At 39.4% G+C, this 22092-nt stretch overlaps 1 protein-coding gene across 3 annotated transcripts in view; it reads right to left on the bottom strand.

Annotated features, from left to right (window-relative positions):
* Positions 1–22092, bottom strand: part of fnip1.L (folliculin interacting protein 1 L homeolog) — a 74903-nt gene that overhangs the window by 17367 nt on the left and 35444 nt on the right. For 2 of the 3 annotated variants that reach the window (XM_041586176.1, XM_041586177.1), the window contains exons 3-11: positions 15694–15831; positions 12286–12386; positions 11193–11267; positions 10778–10869; positions 7681–7764; positions 5382–5453; positions 3856–3991; positions 2928–3129; positions 2535–2620 (exon numbers count right to left, since the gene is read on the bottom strand). In XM_041586176.1, the coding sequence (XP_041442110.1) occupies positions 2535–2620; positions 2928–3129; positions 3856–3991; positions 5382–5453; positions 7681–7764; positions 10778–10869; positions 11193–11267; positions 12286–12386; positions 15694–15831 (986 nt within the window). The remainder of the gene's footprint in view (positions 1–2534; positions 2621–2927; positions 3130–3855; positions 3992–5381; positions 5454–7680; positions 7765–10777; positions 10870–11192; positions 11268–12285; positions 12387–15693; positions 15832–22092) is intronic. The other variant, XM_041586178.1, reaches the window with a different exon arrangement.

A 22092-nucleotide genomic window follows, 5' to 3' on the forward strand; every position in this document is an offset into this window, starting at 1 on the left:
AAACAGTCTTCTATGACTTGAATAAAAATACAGTACCCTTTATTTATAAAGCACTCACACTTATGGGGGAAATAAAAGGAAATCTTTAAGCCTTTACAATTAAATAACCATACAATACCAGTTGTTTTAAACTTGATGCATAGAACACAGTATCTATCCAGCTAAACCTTTCAATTGTTACAACTATTGAAGTAACTATCAATAATGCAGAATACCACTCAACAAGCTAACCAAACTGCTCTTCCACATGTTATTAATGTCCTGGGTGCCGCCAGTGATTCAGGTGCAGAGCCCCAAGCCCACAGCTGGAGAGAGTCAAATCAGACCTCTGGAAAGGAACTGAGTGTGTCTGCTGACAACCTTTTATAAGCAAATAAAAGTGAACCCCCGTATGTAATAAAAGGCACAAACATTTCCTAGGTGCAGTAACTCACAGCCACCAAAAATGTGTGCACTTATAAATCTGTGAACAAATTCTATGGTTGCTACAGGTGATTAGACTTATAGCAAACTTTGCACCTTTTATTACATAAAGCTTTTATTAATGTAACAGGACTGCTGTTAATAAATTCATTTTGAACTGCTTATTGAACCCTGTCGTTGTGTACATTTATTTATGTAGGAAATGCATGCAGATGAAGACAAAACGGCCAAAGACAAGCAACGAAGCATTCCTTCTGCAATGCATCAACCAACTAGGAAAACATTGGCAGCTGGGGAGAACTTATTTTATTCTGGCACTGCACTAAGCACAAGTGGTAGATTCCTACATTTCAAGAGAACTGCAAAACTTTTTATGCTGAGCATGCTTGCCCATCAATAATCATAACAGAGAAGTACCACTCTGCATAGGTTGGAATGACAAAAATCCTGGCACTGCACTAAGCACAAGTGGTAGATTCCTACATTTCACGAAAACTGCTAAGTTTTTTTTATGCTCAGTCCTTCAATAGTCATAACATAAGTATCCTGAGGAGAGTACAGTATTGCAACGAGATTCCTCCGTTTTTCTGAACAGGAGAGCCATATATATTCACCGCAAAGATTGAGATTCTTAAGTACAATGGGCTCCCCAAAACTTGTCTACATTAGAGCTAATAAGATCAATTTAAAGATGATTTGCTCTTCACTGATCTTGTTTTGTGTACTTACACTATTTCCACTGATAGTATCTCATCAGTATGGAACTTATAGGCGAGTTAAAAAGGATCCATGTTTTCCACGACAATTCACGTTTTTCAAGGTTATTTTTTGGTGAAAAATCAATTTTTTGGGTTAAAATAAAACCCGAATTAAAAAAAAAAAACACTAGAATTTTTCGAGATTTATTATATACCCCAACTCTGGAAATAGCTTGAATCCAAGTCGAGGTCATGTAGGAGTCAATGGCAGAGGTCTCTTCAACCATTTGAAGATGTTAATAGCCTTCATGATGTTCGATTTTTTTTTTTTTTGAGGGTTTTGCCCAAACAATTCAATCAATTCAAGCAATGTAAGTTTCGTTTTAACCGGAAAATCAATCAATTTCCCCCCCAACTCGCTGATTCCAGTTATAGAGTTGTAGAGCAGAGTTCATTCAAGTTCATTTGAGGTATAAAAAACTCTAAAATTTGACCTTTGATAAATAACCCCCTTAATGTTCACATAACATAGGTAAAGACTATGCAAGTAAATATGATTTCTGCTTTCATCATGCTTCAATAAAGAAGAGAATAATATGAAAACTGCATAGAAATGCAAGACAGGAGGTCGCAAGGAAGAAATGATTCAGTATCACATGCCATGAAAAAGTGACTTACACTGCAAAATGACTTGATCTCATGATTTAGCTATACACTAAAATTTCTGTCTCTGAAGCAAAATGAATCAAGTAATCTACGCACTGGATCATATGACATTCCAAAGTCAGATTAAAACCAAAACTGTAATATTTTTTCCTATTACAGGGCCTTGCATTTAGAATTCAGTTTTTTTTTTTTTGTCTTGCTGAAAAAAACTAAGAAAAGTTTTATCACACACACTGAAAATTAAGTGTCTTCCAGGCTAAAAATGTCTTCCTTTTTTTTAAAAAAAATATTAATTTCAGCAAAATATATATATCTGTTTTCTGAAAGTATTTTATAAAACAGATATCCAATGCTGTGTTAGTTTTTTCTGTTTGTGCTATTACTGAACTTGTGCAGCACTCTATGTAAAAGGACTACAGTGGTAGTTTAAAAACTATTTCTTGCATACATTAAAGTGATTATAGATGGTGAGTGGTGCAGTAGAAGTAGATGACAAGACTGAGTTACAAAGGTAAAGGCTATCTGTATCAGAAACCTCTTTAACCACTTAAGTTTATGCAAACTATAAAAACACAGATATTTTCCAAGAACTATAGCTGGGTATTTAATGTAACCCAGTAAGGGTAAAAGCAACTGCAACATAAGAACAGTTTAATATCAACAAGAGATTTGTTTGTTAGCAATACACGTGTTTATGCTTACCAGGATTCCTGAAATAAATGAGATAGGGAAAGTACCAAAACTCACCTGAAATCATTTAGGGCATCTACAATTTTGTTGTACGCTAAGCTTCTCTGACTCGGGTCTGCAGATCTGCGGCTCATTTTCATGGCCTTTAAATAAAAATTTTAACTAAATTAATACACTTTGGCATGTCAGTATAGTTAGAACAATCTACATATTTCACACGTATAAAGTCATATTGACATATTATTATAGTGGCTAAATATCTAATGGCTCAATGGGCTCTTATCGATCCACAACCTCCCAGCAGTTGAGCAGTATGCTTCTTCTATACTTATACACCAATATTTAGAAGAAGATATATAGATTTATTAGGAAATGTATGCATGTAGCATTCACGGGTCTAATTTACAATTAATATTCACAGGTCTAATTTACAATTAATAATAGAGGTACCTGCTCTATTGCACATTTGAGTTTGTTCAGGTGACTCTCAAAAAGTGGAAAATGGGAGAAGAAGAACTCGTGGAACTTGTTATTTTCGTCCTCATCTTTTGACAGTGAAAATATAACCCCAATGGCAATTTTCTTTTTTCGAGCAACTCCCAGATTGGGTCCACAGCTGTCGTCTGACATATTAAAACTTTCTTCTATTGACCTGTGAAAATATAGATTTTTTTTTTTTGAGGTGGAAAAGTAACTGATATGGGTGCCTCAGTAACAATGGCTTCCCCTGGAAATTCATGGAGGAAACACCAAGTAGAAAATACATTCTACCAATAAAATAGGTAAAAAGTTGTATTGCAGTTACAATTCACCCGGACTCTTGAGTGGGTTATATAATAAAAGGCACTAAGTTTGCCCAGGAGCAGTAACACATAGCAACTAATCAGCAAGTAGAATTTACCAGTTACCTGTTTGAAAGCAAGCTAAGTGCCTATTATTACATATGAGGGTTTGTGTAATGTCAACCAATGAGAAGCTGGATTTTAAACTGGCAACTAGTAAATGCTACTTGCTGATCGGTTGCTATAAGTTACTGCTCCTGGGCAAACTGTAGCAAATTTTGCTCCTTACCCCCATAGTTTGTAATACATGTGAACCCTAACCTAGACAGCAATTATCCAGAAAGCTCCAAATTATGGGAAGGTTGTCCAGTTTACAGATAACAAACTCTTATCCTGAAAAACTCAAGAATACCAGATAATAGATCCCATACATGTAAAAAATAACTATATAACTCTGTCCAAGAGTTGCCATATAAAGGTTTATCCTTCCATGGGTAACAGAGTACTGTATAACCTTCTTGTTGAACAAATATTCTTCCTTGTCATTTAGCTACGCAAAGCCGTTACCAAAATGGTTGCCACAATGAAAAACCTACCATCTGGGAAAGACTCCATTTTCCAGACTTGTAGTTTGACTACGACGCCATCGACGCTGGTAACTACTGGCACAACTGCTGTTAAGCGAGGAGCTTGGCGAAGGAAATGGTGTTATAAGAAGGCTGCTGAGGGAAGCTATTTATAAAAACAGAGAGAGGGCATTTAGTTATAATTTTTTCCGGTATAATTCCCAAAATGTGTTCTTGCGTTGTACAACATGAATCAGAAAAATACAGAATCTTATAAATGGAAATCACCTTTTTCTATATGTGGAGCTAGGACAAAGTGAAGATGTTTTGGTTTTGGAAACAGTGTCTCCAACCTATGGGGGATTTTGTCCCAGTCCTATGCCAGACGTAATTACGAGAGCAACCTGAAAGTCAGGCCACGCCACGTTCCACTAGTGTAATGGCGGCCATGCACGATGAGATCCGCTCGTTTGACGATGTCGCCAAACGAGCGGATCTCTCCCGATATGCCCACCTTGAGGTGGGCAATATCGGGCTGATCCGATCGTGGGCCCTAGGGCCCAACGATCGGATCCTAACGAATGGTAACGGGAGGTCGGATCGCGGGACCGCATCAACGAACAGATGCGGCCGTGATCCGATGGGATTTTTAGTCAGATCTCGATTGGGGAAGCCCATCAGGGGGCCCCATACACAGGCCAATAAGCTGCCTACTCGGTCTGTCTGCAGCTTTTATCGGCCCGTGTATGGCCACCTTAAGCAATAAAATTGCTCAGACTTAGACCCCGACATTCAAAGCACTTCATAACTCTGCCCCACCCTACATCTCTGATCTCATCTCTATATACTCACCCAACTGCTTGCTACGCTCGTCTACTGACCTGCTCCTCAACTCTTCTCTCATTACCTCCTCACATGCTTGCATTCAAGACTTTGCAAGGGCTGCACCCCTCCTCTGGAATTCTCTCCCACGGTCTGTCCGACTTTCTCCCAACCTTTCTGCTTTCAAAAGATCTCTTAAAACGCACTTCTATAGAGAAGCCTACCCTCACTCTGCTTAACTACCAAATGCAATACCACATCTCTCATCCACTGAATTCTGATCTTGCCTGCTCCCACATGTTGTGTCTTATTCCCTTCCCTTTAGATTGTAAGCTCCTTTGCACATGGCCTTCCTCACCTTTTGTATTGGTTGTGATGTATGTAACTCCATATGTTCTATGTATGTAATTAATGTGATTTAGTTGTATAAACACATTTACTTTACAGCGCTGTGAAATATGCTGGTGCTATATAAATGAATGTTAATAATAATAATAATAATAATAAATAGGCATAGGTCCAAGTCACAATCCACCAAAAATCTCTGAAGTAAAGAAAGACGCTACTGTTTTTTAATTTTACATGAAGTCACATAACTAACAGGATGTTGGTTTTCTAAGCATGAAGAGAATGGCATGATAACTATTACAGTAATGCACCACTAATTAACACTATTTTATTGCAAAAGTAAAATCTCTTAAAGCAACCCTTCTGTACCCATCAGTAAACCTCACCGGATCTTGCTATGCCACTGTCTCGGTCATCATTGATTCCTCTGCCAGGCATGTCCATAGGATTGCTGTGTACTAGAGTAAAAACAAAAAAATGACAGTAAAAAACCAAACAGATAAACTGTGCAACATAAATTACCTGGCGTGTGCTTATTTTAATCTTCTACTCTACTGCGAAAGTTTAATTTTCAGTGGAGTACAAATAATGTAATCAAAATAACTGTCATGCAAACCAACCACCAAAAGCTATTCCCTGCTGAATAAGGACTTCCCAGTGAAGATTTTAAGACGATAATTAGTTAAATTAAAATATTAGTTTTTAATTTTATGAAGATGGCTATTCCACGGGCATAAAAAGTGTAATTCATTTTAGTAAGAGCATAACTTGATTAGAAATTATGCTGTTGCCGGAGAAAAAAAAGTTTGAATCTGTATCTTAGGCTTTGCCTTTGTTAAGGAAAGTCTTAGCTTGTTCAGCAGGGATTTTAACATGTGAAATAACAGTTCATGTGCTTGTGTGTGAATCAGGACTATCAAATACAGTATTCTAGAAGCATGCAATTTTGTTCGGATAGCTGTGCTCAGCTTTGGAAATAAATTTATATTCTACGGTCTGTAGGCTACTAAATCACAAGGAAATATCCACCTAAGCTCACAGCTCAAAGACGGTCTTGCGCCCCTTTTAACATTTAAGCAGTGGATTTTGTGAAGAAAAAGCAAAACGCTGTTAAAAGAACGATGGCGTTGCGTATAGTTTAAAAAACGAAATATCGGAAAACTCCAGAGGCTTGATGATTGAACAGGAAATGTTTTCAAGCAGCTTTTTAGCAAACTTGTTGCAAATTTACTGGTGCGCTAAGCTTAAACCAGTACACATTTTTAATGGAGACTTTAGTCATTCCCTTCACAGAACTGCCTGGTACGGCTTTGGAGATACCTGTTCTATTTTCAGCCTTATGGGAACTTTGCAGTTCAGTAGTGCACAAGATAATTCCCAACATCTGATTGCTACTGATTACTGTCCTTGTCATAACGGATATCAGGATCTCTAGGCAGTGCTTGTGACATTGCTCCTGTACAAGGGAGAATACAAGAAAGTAAATCGTGCCTGTTTCTTCTGATCTTCCCATATAACTGTGGCCTTTTAAACAAATCAGTATTCATACTCCAAAGTTCAACGTCGTACTGGAGAGGATGACCACTGCTAAAAGAGATGTTATGCTATCTCACGAGTGGTTAAGATGTTACAAGCCTGGGTGCCATTTCTGGTAGTGACTGTTGGGCTAACTCTTTGTGGCTTTAGGCAAGTTGCCCAATCCTTCTTACTCAATAAATCCAGACCATAAAGGATAAGTAAACCTTTAAAACAAGTGAATGTAAAATTGATGAGAGTGCTATTCTAAGTACTTTTGTAGTTTACATTCATTATTTATTCTTTTTTCATTCCAAGATATTATGAAATGTGTGTACCGTTAATATTAACGAATTTTGTTCCAACAGCGCCACCTGCTGGTCAGTTCCCAACCAGTCTGACTACCAAGTAGTCAATGAAGTTGTCAGGAGATAGAAAGAGGCTGATCTGATGTCTTTCTGCTTAGAAAAGATTTGAGAATGGTTTCTTTTTTTTTTCCTAAGCAGAAGTACCTCAGAGCAGCCTCTTTCCATGAAAAAATAAATAAATCATGATGTACTTCTGCTTAGGAAAAAAATAGAAACCATTCTCAAATCTTTTCTAAGCAGAAGGACATCAGAGCAGCCTCTTTCTTACTCCTGACAACTTCATTGACTACTTGGTGGTGTTGTTGGAACAAAATACATTTTTATTAACAGTACATGTATCCTTAAATATCTTGGAATGAAAAAAGAATAAATAATTAATGTACATTGCAAACATTCTTAGAATAGCACCCTCATCAAGTTTACACTGACTTATTTTAAAGGTTTACTAATCCTTTAAGCTCTATGTGGCAGGGACTGTGTCTAAAAAGTAAGTGTAATGTGCTTTGTGCAATAACTAGGGCTATATAAGAATAAAAAAAAAGATATATTGTAAGGGAAATAGCATCACAAACATTACACAAAAATAAAATTATATAAAAAAAAAAAAGAAGAAGAAAAATACGTTCCAGAACAAGTACATTTCACCCATAAGTTGAATCCCAGGACAAGTACATTTCACCCATAAATTGGATCCCTTAATGTTCTTAATCCATTTTACTTCCAAAGCTGAGCTCTAAAGAGGTCATGCATTTGTGTATACACACACACACACACACACTACACTAAGCCTCACACAGCACACCTGCAAAGAAAGAGGCACTCCTGATCAGACGCAGCGGGCCCTGCTCTGAGAATGCCCGTCTGGGGCTGCAAAGCTGAGACAGACCTACATGTTGAGGTGTAAAATATACAGGTAAAAGAATAAAGGTTAGCAGAGCAAAATATTGCCTGAAGCAGCAATAAACCATGAAGAAAAAAATAGGTTACTGTTAGACAGACATGAAAATGAGAACAAGTACTCTGGATAAGCAGCAGAAATATGTAAGATTATTTGCTTAAAGGAGAAATAAACCCTAAAAATTAGTATGGTTACACTCACATGCTCAGTGGTCTCTGAGTAGATGTTGAGAAGCTAATCTAAGGGGTTGTTGCAAATTATCAAGCAGAAAATGAGGTTGGCCTGTAATATAAGCTGATGCTACAGGGCTGATTTTTAAATTCTGATGCTAGTTGCACTGGTTTCTGTGCTGCCATGTAGTAATTGTCTGTATTAATTACGGATCAGCCTTATACTGTGACATTTCAATTCTATTTGTACTGTTTATTGTGAGTTTGTCCCTAAGCTCAGTAAGTGACAGCAGCACAGAGCATGTGCAGTGAATCAGCAGAAAAGAAGATGGGGAGCTACTGGGGAATATTCGGAGGAACAGATCTTCCTGCTAAAGGGCTGTGGTTGCCTTGGGCTGGTACAGAAGCCCAAAACATGATGTACAACATTTCTAGCCTATTTCTTTATTTAGGCTTTAGTTCTCCTTTAAGCAAGGCAGAGGAGGTTATTCTGTTTCTGCCAGCAGCAGTACAGTCTAGGCTTATTCACATGTACTAACTAAGGCTTGGCAGTTGGACATAGCTCTGTAGTTGGATATTATACACTACTGCCATTTTGACCCATCCTTCTGGATGACAGCCCAAAATTATTTTCCATTATCTCTCGTTATATACATTTATATAGAATAACAAGCAAATAATTCCTCCAACTAAAGTATAAAAAGAAATATTATAAAATTACTTGTTAAATAACTTTTGCACCCTAAAAGGAACTAGTAAAAATGTGACCGATGACGTTATTACCTATCAGATATGTGTGCAGAGTAATCAATATCTCTTCAACACGTAGCAATAAGTATTTACATAGAGATGATGGCATGCAAGAAGTTTTGTCGGTTGCACTAAATCTCGTCCAGCGCAGACAACAAAAAGTCTGAAGATACTTTTTCATTGGTGTGAATTGCTGGAGGTAATAATTGGCACCATGTAATCTCTGGAAAATGCAGAAGGCGGTTTATGCGTTTTGGCACTTATGCAGTGCAAATGTTTCACAACTGGCGGTTCACACGGACACTATTAAAAAGGTATCTTCATATATTTTGCCATTGGTGCTGGACGAGATTTAGTGCAGGCTACAAAACACTCCATGTGTCATCACTCTTACCGTTAGGACTGCAAATGCAGTGAGCAAAGTGCTGTTTTCCAGGGTTTATTGGCAGTTTTTTCCCCATAGTAGAGCTTTTGATCATAGATTTCCAGTATCACTGAGCTTGCCAGAGGTAGCTGTGCCTGACACAACTGCAGCTGATTTGTCAAAATTAATGCAATTGTGCTCACAGTTCAAGCGCAATTGTGCTGACGGTTTCCCAAGTCCGGCTGGCATCATATCTGGTGTTCGGTGTGAGAGTGATATGTGCCCCCTATTCTTTTAAGGCAAGTGTACTGCACCTATTGACAAAGGGTGCTGAGGGATCCCTGGAACTACCGCCTGAAATAGAAGTGGAGGTAGCTGCAGCAGCAGCACCTGATTTGGAACAGGAGGCAGGCAGCTATTAGTAAATGCATCTCTATATGACCCCTATATTCCATTATATGTTGGACTTCAAGTAAAAAAAATAAAAAAAAATAAAATAAATAATGGTGTGTGGCATTCATAAATTGGCTATACTTCAGGGTCTTCTGAATTAAACAAGGAAAAAGAATACTACATAAACATTAGTTATTGCCTTGGGGTTTTTTTTTTAAGCAAAACTAAATCAGATTAACCAGTGAATGATAAATCATTAACAATAAAAAAAAACAAAAAGCCCTAACTAAATACTGTATTTATCCATTTTTTTAGCTTCTTCTACAAAAAAATAGTCCTCACCTATCCAACAAACAATGCAACCCCATTGTAAAATAAAAGATACTGAAGTCCTGAGGAGTTCAATGACCGCATTTAATGCTTTGCCTGCAGCACCAGATTTTATGACTGACAAAATACATTTTCTGCTTGGTGATTTACAGCATCCCCAGCCCAGAGCACAATGAGCAATGTGCAGTGTCACAGACAGTGAAAAAGATAGCTTTCTTAATGACACTTTAACAGGGGGAGGGACAATCACCACCCCTTATTACCCCTATTTAAGTTAGCTCTTTTGTGTGACACAACAGGCCTGATAAAGGGCCCGGGGGAGGGGGGGGCCTTTTGTGATGTATATGGGCTTGATAAACCACTTTTGATACAAGTCTAACAAAAAGGTGTGCATCCAGATTTTTTTGCAGTTACTTGAAGTGTTGTAGTGTTATTCATTGGATTGGGTTGAGCTCTCCATCATCGTGCAGCTTTCCTAAAAACGTCAAAAACCAGCAGACAACTTTGAAGGCCTAGACCCAACCTTTTGAACCAGTGAGCAACAGTCAGAAGTAAAAGGAGTTTGGGAGCAACACTAGCATGAAAAATGTTCTTGGGGTGCCAAATAAGGGCTGTGATTGGCCAGTTAGTAGCCCCTATGTGGATTGTCAACTTACATTGAGACTCTGTTTGGCAGTACAGCTGGTTTTTATACAACCAAAACTTGTCTACAAGCCAGGAATTTAAAAATAATCACCTGCTTTGAGGCCACTGGGAGCAACATCCAAGGGGTTGGAGAGCAACATGTTGCGCACGAGCTACTGGTTGGGGTTCACTGGCCTAGACATTACAGTTATAGGGTTGCTGAACCCTTGAGCTGGTATAATAAGCATATAGGAAATATGCACTAGGGAACAGGACATGAACATATGTCCTTATTACAATAAATAATTGCATTTCCAAATAGATGAGTAGGTCATCCACTAATACACATTAGTTTTAAAAATGACAATACCTATATTCCCAAGAAGTCCATTCATAATGCTGCAGTTGTCTGGCTTTAAAGTGTTATGATCTTGGTTAATGAATTCCAAGCTGTCCTGAAGTCTGGAAGAGAATAACACCATTTAAGAGTTATATATAATAACATCCAATTTAGTTTGTGCATTGATTTGCAGAGGAATGCTTTGTGACTTTTGTCACCACTATTTATTAATTCAAATGGTAGCTAAATAATGGATTCCTTCGGCAGCATTCTGGGGTTCCTTAGGCAAGTAAAGCTCATATTGATTCTTTGCACCGCAGCTGACCCATCCTTTCAGATATATTGCTTGCTACACTTGAAATGGTAAGTGCTCAACTCACAATAACTTTTTTGATACGAGAAAATCAAACTCAGTGCATCTAAGATGTGCTGTAAATGTACTTACGTGTTAAGACTTCCACAGATGCTACTCCCAGTCCGTGCAGTAAATACTTTGCTAAGCATAAGCTGGGGAGGAGATCTACAAATTAAAAGCAGGTTATCAATACATTTCATTTAGTGTCATTGGTGCAACAAAAACAAATTCCTGAAAATGAAGGCGGCATATAGACTGTTGCTCATTCATTATTAATAACTCCAGACTCCAGAATATGCTTGCACATGCAAATTCAATAGCTACTTAATAATAAAAGGCTTAAAAATTCACATTTCTAACCAAAAACACATTTCTACAAAAAGCGTCAAAATCAGGTCACCAGTCTACTTTTAGTCACAGACAATGTAACTTATTTTTTTTGGTTAGAGCTATAAGTAACTGGAAAGGACAAGACTTAAAGCTTATGGTGCTATGCTTTACAATTGATCAGCAAAGATAGGAAAGGACAAACAATTTAAAACCTATTGAAGGAAGTGTAGATGAAAAGTAATTGTTACGACCAATGGATACCTTAAAGGGGAAGGAAACCTAGTTGGCGCAAAAACCCTCCCCCCCTCTTGTGTGTTGCCCACCCTCCCTCCTCCCCCCTGGCCTACCCGTCCCGCTGGGCAAATGCCCCTAACTTGTTACTTACCCTTCTGCGCAGGTCCAGTCCAGGGAGTTCACATACGACATCTTCTTCCACGCGATCTTCTTCCTGCTTTGAACGGCGTTTTGGCGCATGCGCAGTAAGAGCATTTCGCCGGTACGGATCTACTGCGCATGCGCCAAAAGTCAAAATGTACTTTTGGCGCATGCGCAGTAGATCGTACCAGCGAAATGCTCCTACTGCGCATGCGCCGGTCAAAGCAGGAAGAAAATCAAGTGGAAGAAGATGTCGTCTGTGAACTCCCTGGACTGGACCTGCGCAGAGGAGGGAGGGTGGACAACACACGGGAGGGTTTTTGCGCCAACTAGGTTTCCTTCCCCTTTAAGTAAATTAACTAACTATTAAAAGTAAATTAGCCAATCCAAAAAAATCACAGTGGTTAACTTCTGTTGGCCTCAGTGTTAAAGTGGATGGATATCAAATTCTAAATATAACAAAAATGGAAAATATTACCGTATCTGGTGTATTTTCAGAGTGGACCCTTTGTAACTCATGGCCACTGACCCAAACATCATCTCTCCAAGCATGCTGGCATCAGCAGGGCACCGAGATCCCTTTAAAACAAGAAATTAATTTAAAAAAAAAAAACACTCACTAGCTACTGAATGCTTAAAAACAGTCATTAGGAGTTGGAAATGCTTCTGCTCTTAATTCATTAAGTGTACATTCTGGATGAAAGACTTGATCCCAGCAAATCTACCGTTGTCTAAATAACAAATCACGAAAATAATATTCTTGTTGCAGGCCATTCCCTTTGCATCTATAAGGCATATTTTTTTTTTTTTTATAACGTGTTTTTTATTGTAAATGACAAGGTACAGTCACAACGGATTTTTATACATGGTTCCATAAAGCGGAGAGTATAGTAATTGTGATTTCGAATACGTAGCATTTCAATAACCTTTTAATAACATTAGAAACATTCAGCTCAGTCATGGCTTATAGCATTGGGGGGTAGGATCTGTGGGGAGTAGTTCTGATAGGAGGTTAGTAGTCTGTTGGTTAGATGGCTTCTGGGAGGCGCGGTATCGGGGCTTGATAGCTCTTGTTGTAATGTTGCTAGATATTGGGATGATTCCACGACCAAAGGATGATCCTTGAGAAGTTCCATGTCATACCAAGAGGTAAGTCTAAAGGTATAGATTGTGAGGCATTTGATGTGTTGTGGGAGGTGTGCTATGTAGGTAGTCCAGGTGTTAAAGAATTTTGATGTGTTGTGTTCCTTTCTGGTTATAGTTTCCAACCAGTCCATATGGAAAATATGGTGCAGCTTTTGTTTCACCAACGTCATTGGTGGGGAGTCAGTGTGTAGCCATTGTTGCAGTATCATTTTCCTGGCAGCTGCTGCCAATCTGCCCATGAGATGTTTTTCAGTTTTCGTGATTTGTGGATATGAATCAAGAGTACTGAACAGAGCCCATGTTATATGTAATTGGAGGGGTTTCCCTATCATCCGTGCACCATATGAAACGACTTCTTCCCAAAAAGATTGCATTAGAGGACAAGACCACATGGTATGGATTAAATTTGCTCCAGGAGCGTGGCATTTTAAACACACATCCGAGGAGAGGTTACCCATCTTAAATCTTCTGAGTGGGGTAAGATACGAGTTGTGGAGAATTTGCAATGATATTTCCTGAAACCTGCTCGCCGGAAGTAATGTCATAATTTTAGTGTGTTGTTTCAAGATGTCTGATTCTGTAGTATTAGGTATCTCCTGAATCCACTTAAAATTAAGTTTATCATCGTTATCTATAAGGCATATTTTAAGCATTTTGGAAGCTGTGTATTTTGGTGTGATGCCACCTCCCACTGTGTTAAATGGTAAACCCCAAAATGTGGATATCACCAGCATGCTGGTACCATTCTGAAAAACATAGGCCTCACAGAACTGAGGCATTCAGTTGCCATTCAAATTCCTAATTTCATTTTTAAACTGGAAACACAGGGCAATTTTCTTACAAACTGGTCATAGCAGCTCATAATAGTTTGTGTTGAAAGGTCAATGGTTGTTGACCTTTCCTGCTGCAGAAAAATGAGTAAATTCCTTCAATTCAAACACTTTAAGAGTTACACTTATAAATACCTGAAGCATGTCTCAGTCAACAGTCATTATAAATTGACAATGTATTCAAATTTTGGTACGTTTGCCGCTTATTTCTACTTGCTGTCCCTTTTTGTGACATAAATGTATTTTTTTTTTTTTTTTAATGTCATTCCCAAGATAATTCCGGTAATCAACAGCCAGATATCTTTAGAGGCATGACTATTTACTCTTGAAATATTTTTATTTTGCTTGGAATTAGACAATAATAATAATGTTGGGAACTCCCATTTACCTACATTTTCCGATGAAAGTCATTTAGTGAATTTTCAATCTCACAAACCCTTTCACTTAGCCCTGCAGGAGATACTGAAGTGCTGAATGTAGGTATATCTGTCTCTCCTTCATAAATGGATACTGTCATGGGAAAACGTGTTTTTTTCAAAATGCATCATTCAATAGTGCTGCTTCAGCAGAATTCTGCATTGAGATCTGTTTCTCAAAAGAGCAGAGTTTTTTATATTTAATTTTGAAATCTGACATGGGGCTAGACATATTGTCAATTTCCCAGCTGCCCCCAGTCATGTGACTTGTGTTCTGATAAACCCCCAGCAGCCCATCAGCAGGTAACTAGATAGCAGCTCCCTGACACAAGAGAACAACTCCCTGGTAGATATGAGAACAGCACTCAATAGTAAAAATCCAGGTCCCACTGAGACACGTTCAGTTACATTGCATAGGAGAAACAGCCTGCCAGAAAGCAGTTCCATCCTCTTTCTGGCACATGACCAGGCAAAATGACCTGAGAGGGCTGCCAATATTACAACTAAAAAAAACAAAAACATTTGCTGGTTCAGGAATGAAATTGTATATTGTAGAGTGAATTATTTGCAGTGTAAACAGTGTAATTAAGAAATGAAAACGACACCATAAAAATCAGACAGAATTATCCTTTAAACAGGTACCTTTTCTTAGCAGAGGTATATGTACCCTAATGATGTCTGAACAAGCAAATTACAGAAATGCACAGTTCCTGTTAGCATACAAGTACAAAGACAGCAGATTGACTGTGATATTTTAGGGATAGTGAAATATAAAACACTTGTCATCTCTGCAAGTTAGCTTGACAGAAAGAATATTTATTTGTGTCAGATGACTGCCTTCTCCTCTGGCCAAAATCCCTTCTCTTATGTAAAATGTAACTCAAGCCAAGTGAGGAGATCCCAGCCAGACAGCAAGTGGAACAAGTCAGTCACATGCACTTGTCAATTTAACTCTTCTTTGCTTCTGTGAGAAGGAGAGGGCAACTTGTTCTCATGCAATATATTATGTTATATATATATATATATATATATATATATATATATATCTATATGTGGTTGGGGTCAACAGTTCATGAAAGATAGACTTAACAGTGCTGGGGTAGCAATGACAGGCGTCTTGACATTATTTCAATGCAAATCTCCTGAAGAGGAAAATGTACTGGGGGCTATTATTAGAGGAATACCATTAGCAGAAACTGAATGCATGCTGGACTACATGAATTATATGGCTGGAACCATCTGATTATCCTAACAGCGCCTGTCAGCAGCTTTGATCAGCCCATGTGCTTTAATTAATATCCGATTATTGTGCCCTAGGGCCTGAGATCAGATCAGCCCAAAATCGCCCACCTTGAAGGGCCAAACGAGTGGATCTCTATGTGTATGACCACCTTAAAACTGATTGTAATTGACCAACAGTTCCGCAAGACCAATATTGTAGTTCAGCAAGAGCAGAAGATCTTCTTATTGCCTTTGGCTTGAGAGAGGCATTACCTGGTACTTTGGGCACTGCTCTTTTGTGTCAGATGCCAGGGAGCTTGTTGTGCTGTCCAAGGATGTAGAGCTGTCCCCTCCTGGCTTGAGCTGGCAGCACTTCCCCAACACCTTCACCTGAGCATCAATCACAAGTTTCTGCAGAGAAAAGACAGAAAAACAAATGTAAGCTTTGCAGAACTGATAGTTTTGGCTTATTTGAATTCATACACAAAAACTGTCTGGAGGGCAACATACTTTGCACACTTTTAATGTTTTAATTGAATTTTTGCAGGTAACCAGAGGGTACCCATCCTGCTGGACTCTACCCCTAGTGAGCAAACGCCTCCCAATCAGGCTATTGTCACAGCATGTTTTTCTCAGCAGCACACACATGCAGATGATGTCCCGTGTGTAGTAAATGGTACTAAGAGAAGAAGTAATACAGGCTGGAGAAGAGCTGACCACTAAAATTAAGCCACTACTGTACATGCTACCTGAGCTTTCCAAAAAAACCGTTACAATAAGGTTAATTTTTCCTTGAATGGTGGAGAAAATGGCTGTATGTATGTATGTATGTATGTATGTATGTATGAAGTTAACCAACATAAAGGCTATCTGTCATCACTGGTCTCACAAGAAAGATTCTGGGCAAAACATGCACCTAAAAAATGGCCAAAATGTAAATGGCGTATACCATTTATTTCACTACTCCACAGAGGACAGGATCAACTCCCCCCCCCCATAGAGAAAACACATGTGACAGCCTAATTGTAAAAGTTGAGGAGGGGCTGAGATTTTAATGGTTTAAAGTCAGCTTTCCTCCAGCCAAGACTACATTTCTCCCAGTGCCTTGCATGCTTCACATTTTAAAAGCCAGAAACAAAAAAGCAAGCGAACATATACTGCTTTTAATACACAGAGTGGCACATGCTGGGAGAAGCCAGGCACAAATTCGTTAACTACACTAATTCACTCAAATGTGAAGTTGCGTCTCAGAAGCCGAACACTGGCGAATTTTCGCTAACTTTCTTTCAGCTGTACAAGCATTTCATAGCGAATTTTCCCCTGGTGATTTAGTGAGAATGATAACGATGGTCTCAATTGCTAGCGAATAGGCGTCTACACCTGTTAGTGAATTGGTGATGTCCCTATGGATGGGATTTCTGTGAAATTGACGATTACGTTGGCCACTTCGCCCTTTAGTGAATCCGCCCCCAAATAAAGCTTGCAACCCCATAACAGCACATCGAAGAACAGCACATCGAAGAACAGCAGAGGACATTAGAGAGTCTGTGAGCCTTTTTTGGTACGATCCTATTCACTAGAGTTAAAAAAAAATTAGATTGGTCAAATTTCAAGTTTATGGAAGTTAATGGGAGTTTTAAAAAAGTCACATGAATTCAAAATTCGACCCTTGATAAATCTGCCCCTTAAAGTGAAAACTTTTGTCTGTGCATGACCATTCTGCTTCAATGTGTTCAACAATTTACTGAAGAGTGCTTTATAAGTGCATGATGATGATGATGATAATAATAATAATATTAACAAAAACCCTTCCACATTAGGAAACATGGATATTAATTCAATAGTGAGATACATACTCCCCTTGCTTGCTGGATCCATCCCTTCATTTTCACTCAACAATACACTAAGGGGCAGATTTATCAAACTACGAGTTCAGATTTTGATAAATAAAAACTCACCCACGTTCTATTCATTCCTATGGGATTTTTGGAAGTCTATTTATCAAATAGTGAGTTCTAATTTTCACCCATTGATAAATATCCTTCTAAAAATCCCAGAAAGAATGAATAGAAAGTGGGTGAGCTTTTTACTTATTAAAATCTGAACTGAACAGTTTGATAAATCTGCCCATAAATGTTGGAGGAAGTCATGTGTTTGCACAGAAAACTTCTCAGTTTCATTTAGATATCAGTGAAACCTTCATCAATGCACTATTCTTCATCAAACCTAAAATAAACCTTCTGCACGTTGTGCCTAAGCATCCAACTGAATTGTGCAGTTTCCAGCACTGCACACTGGAATTCTGAATTCTCATCCACAATGATGAAATATAAACGTCATTGTAACTTGCAAGCAACTTACCAATGTGGAGGTCAATTTGAATCCGAATTGATAGGATTGTGCACAAATTGTGGCACACATTACTTTGCCAGCACCCACATTTACATTGGAATTCTGAGAAATAAAGCTGCACTGGTGGTAAAAATTGTGCATTTTGTGCAAATGAATGCACCTTGCAGATTGCCCTTGTTTGGTAAATGCATTGCAACAGGTTGCAAAAAAGCCAACCAATCCATTCACTGTAAACTACTAAGGTTTGCAGTGTGTCATTCCTATAACTAAATGATGTCAGAAAAGAATTATTAAGAACCGTGACTAAATCGGCCTTACCCATTAATCACTACTATTGTGAAACTTGCATAGTGGAAAGGAATGTACAGGCATGCTGTAGTAATACATTCCAGGATTACCACCTTACAAAGTGATTTCATTATACGTATGAGTCGTTACATATAGGGTGCTACTCCCTGAAAGTCACACTTACGTTAAACATGGATACAGAGAAAACACCAACGCAGTACAAAACAGCAATGCAATGTACAGGGATATTACTGTATGCTGAGTGTGCTTGTTCATTTATATCCGAATGTGTTTACAGTTTGCTCACAAGATTCCCTTATAACTTTACACGGTCAGACAGAGAAAACAGGGAGGAGTGTGTGTGGGAGTCATATGATTGCACTATAGACTTGTAAAGTAAAACTGCAGTTTATCTCTGACCCAACAAACAAGCTTTCTGGCTCAGCTCCGTGAGGCATGTGACAGAAACCACGCTGATTCCGCTGGCTACCAGCACCGTGTAGAAACAAACCACACACTCTCCATCCAAGAAAAAAAAAAAAAAAAAGGTTTCAAGTTCCTCATATACACCCAGTCTGGAAAACAAATTTCAGGTAGGAAAGTTAGGCCCATGAAAAGGAAACAGAGATATGCTTGGAATCTGGCATGCTTGAGGCGTGGGAGTTGCTTGATAAGGTGGATCACCAGACATGAAAGGAGATCTGAACCCCAAAAAATACATTGATGTAAACTTACTTAGGGTGCACTTTGTATTCAATTAGACCATAAAACTGTTAGGTGCTGTACTGCTCTAGTCACCCAAAGCAAACAATCAGCAGTAGCATTTACTGGACAGATAAGATTATCAACGATAATTGGTTGTTATGGGCGGTATCCTTAGAGGTCCATTTTCGAGTAAATAGATTGTAGAAATTTTCAGTCATTGCAGAGTCAGTTCCTGAATGGACTGATTTTGTTTTGTATGGATTGCTCTTGTTTTGTATATTTTGTTTTCCCCCAGCGAGTTTCGAAAGGAGGTTCACTGCTATTTTGGCGTTGACGTGCTGCCCTGGAACTTGGGTGCCTTGTGTGAGTTCAATTTTGGATATAAGAATCAATAGTTTCCAGTGTTGTGCGCACAATTCACCTAACGCGTTTCATGTGTCACATGGACACACGAAGCGCGTTAGGTGCATTGTTGGGGTAATAAAGCTATTTTTTAAACCGCCGCCGCCTGCTGATCTGTGAGAGTGTGCGCAACACTAGAAACGATTGATTGTTATTTCTCGCAAAGCTGTGGGTTCAGGGCGCAGCATCCGGACCAGAGACATTAAGCAGTGAGCGACTGTAAGGACTCACCCTGGTGGTCTAGTGGGCCGCGCCGGTTTTCCTTTGGTGCTATTCCTAAGTGATTCCTATTGATCCTCTGGTTATTAACCCTTGCCTTACCTGACTATTCTGAACTCTGTATCCTGACCCTTGCCTGCCTGTTTATTCTGACCTCTCCAAGCTGATCCTTGCCTGTCTGACCTATCCTGATTCCGGCCTAAGACTATTCTATGCTCTCCAATCCTGATTCCGGCCTGTCTGACTATTCTAACTTTGCTTGTGCTGGCCGGGCCTGCCTGTTCCATGCTGTGTTGTCTGGCCTGCCTTCCAAGTTGTGTTCTTCCGTCCAGTATCCTTGGTGAGATGATCATGCCACTTGCCAGTGCAAGAACCATGCCACTCGTCCAGAACCTGTAGCTTTGCTCCTCTCTTAATAAGACCTGGCGGCATCCAATTAGCCGAGGGCTCCTCCCGAGGTGAAAGGCGGCTGTTAAAGGCAGAAGCAAGAGCCAAGACCAGGGAGCCTAGCACTGGTTCTGGATTTAGGGTGCCGTTCGTGACAGTGACCTGATAACATTGAATGCCTATGAACACAGATTGATTAAGCCAAAGGTCCGGGACATTTGCACACAGACCCACCCAGTTATAGGGTGAGCAGTGATATTTAATAATCCAATTAAAACTAGCTTCACAGAGGGTGGGAAAGAGTTTGAGCGCATCCAATATCGTTATATTGTTGTACCAATTTTGGATATAGCTCACCCTCAATAACACATCAAAATATATTTTTTAGTGATTTAACAGGTACAATCCAAAAATGCCATCAAATTCACAGATTGCATGGACCTTTACAAAACATGTAACAACGCACGTACAAGCCGCATACAGGTTCGTAAAAGATGGAGTGTATTTAGGTTCCTCTGCTGTTCCCATATGGTAATTACGCCAGTGAAATCGACCTCCCCAGTGTTTAACTAAAGCTTTTATGGATATCTGGAAACAAAACTGAATTGATTATATCTTTTAAATTTACTATGTGTTTGTGGCTGAATCTAAGGAAAGGCTAATTTATGACCCTTTGAAGACCGTGTTCAAGTACATTGACTGCAGAGTAAGTAAATCCCTGAACTCACTTGACACAGAAACGCAAAAACATTTCCACACGGATATCTGCTCCATGTAGTTCGGCACAGGATAACTGTAGGCCTGTCAATGGAGCTACAGGAGTGAGTGCATGAGAGAGGATCCACTTTTCTCTGCCTGTATACAAAACGCAGGCAGAGGAAGGAGAACAATCCGCTATGTGTGCACTTGCCCTTCTGGATGAGGTTTTGTACTATGTAGAACAGTCTACGTTTTTTCAAAGCTCATCGGTTATCAGTGTCGGACTGGGCCGGTGGGACACCGGGAAAAAACCTGGTGGGCCCTGACCATCGTGGGATCTGCTCCCATCTGCCTGGCAATTTCTCCCTGCCTGACTGATAATAGAAAATAGCAGGTATGCACTGAGCAGGGTGGGGTGGAGGCAGGTTGTGGGGGGTCCTGAAGTTGTCGGGGGGGGGGGTCGGGGGCCCAGAGCGGGGGTGCGTGTGGGCCCCTGATAAGACAGCCCTGATGGGCCCGAACCCCCCCAATCCGACATGGTCTATATAACCTATGTCTTTTCTCACAGCCTGGTTGTCCTCAAACAACTTTGTTCTCATACAAACACTTAAAATGGCGGGTGGGATGTTCTTAATTAATCTTAATATCAATATCAATTAATATCTTAATTGATTTAAGGGTTTGGCTAAAGCAACCAAGGAAATATAAAAGAACAAAGAGCCACAGTTTAGGGTAAGGTCACACTGTGAGATTTGGGGAGATTTAGTCGCCTGGCCACTAATCGCCTCTTCTTTGGGGCGACAAATCTCCCCGAACTGCTTCCCCCTGTCTTCCGCCTGCTAGAATGAAAAAACGCCTGCGGCATGGCACTCACAGAGCTTCGTTTTCTGAAGTTGCATCACGAGGAAAAGAAAGCACTGCGAGTGCCATGCCGCAGGCGATTTTTCATTCTAGCAGGAGGAAGACAGGGGGAAGCAGTTCAGGGAGATAAGTCTCCCCAAAGAAGAGGCGATTAGTCGCCGGACGACTAAATGTCCCCGAATCTCCCAGTGTGACCTTACCCTTAACGTAGAAAATATAATATTCCATTTTCAAACTTGGCAAAGCAGGCATCTATGAGAGACTTGATTAACGAAAGTGAACTTTTAAGTGAAAAGACATTTTAGTGGAAAAAAAAATATTTTAAAATAATAAAATAATAATTATACACAGCAATACAGTTAAATGGCTTGCCCGAGACAAGTAAAAATTATATCCTTTTCAGACTCTGCTTTTGAGATATAATGATCAATCTTACTACTTAGTTTCAGGAGTAAGGAGATTGTAATGTTACTCATTCTATCATAATTACCCAGCCAAAACATGCAAACCAAATATGTAGTTATGTCCATGTTATAAATACACTGTCATAAGTACGTTTAGTCAAGTCAGACCCAAGGAGATCAAATGTTTCGACAAGATTACAAGGTGTGCTCTTCCACTTTGCAAGCAAAGTTTTAACCACATAGCAGATTCTCCAGAGAGTCTTGTGATCCGAAGTACAGAATACATGGAACTCAGACAGAGGAGCAGTCAACATGCTTGCCATTTCATGGATACCACCTGTCAACAGCATTATGG

Source organism: Xenopus laevis, chromosome 3L (genome assembly GCF_017654675.1).
Source record: "Xenopus laevis strain J_2021 chromosome 3L, Xenopus_laevis_v10.1, whole genome shotgun sequence".
Taxonomy (NCBI): domain Eukaryota; kingdom Metazoa; phylum Chordata; class Amphibia; order Anura; family Pipidae; genus Xenopus; species Xenopus laevis.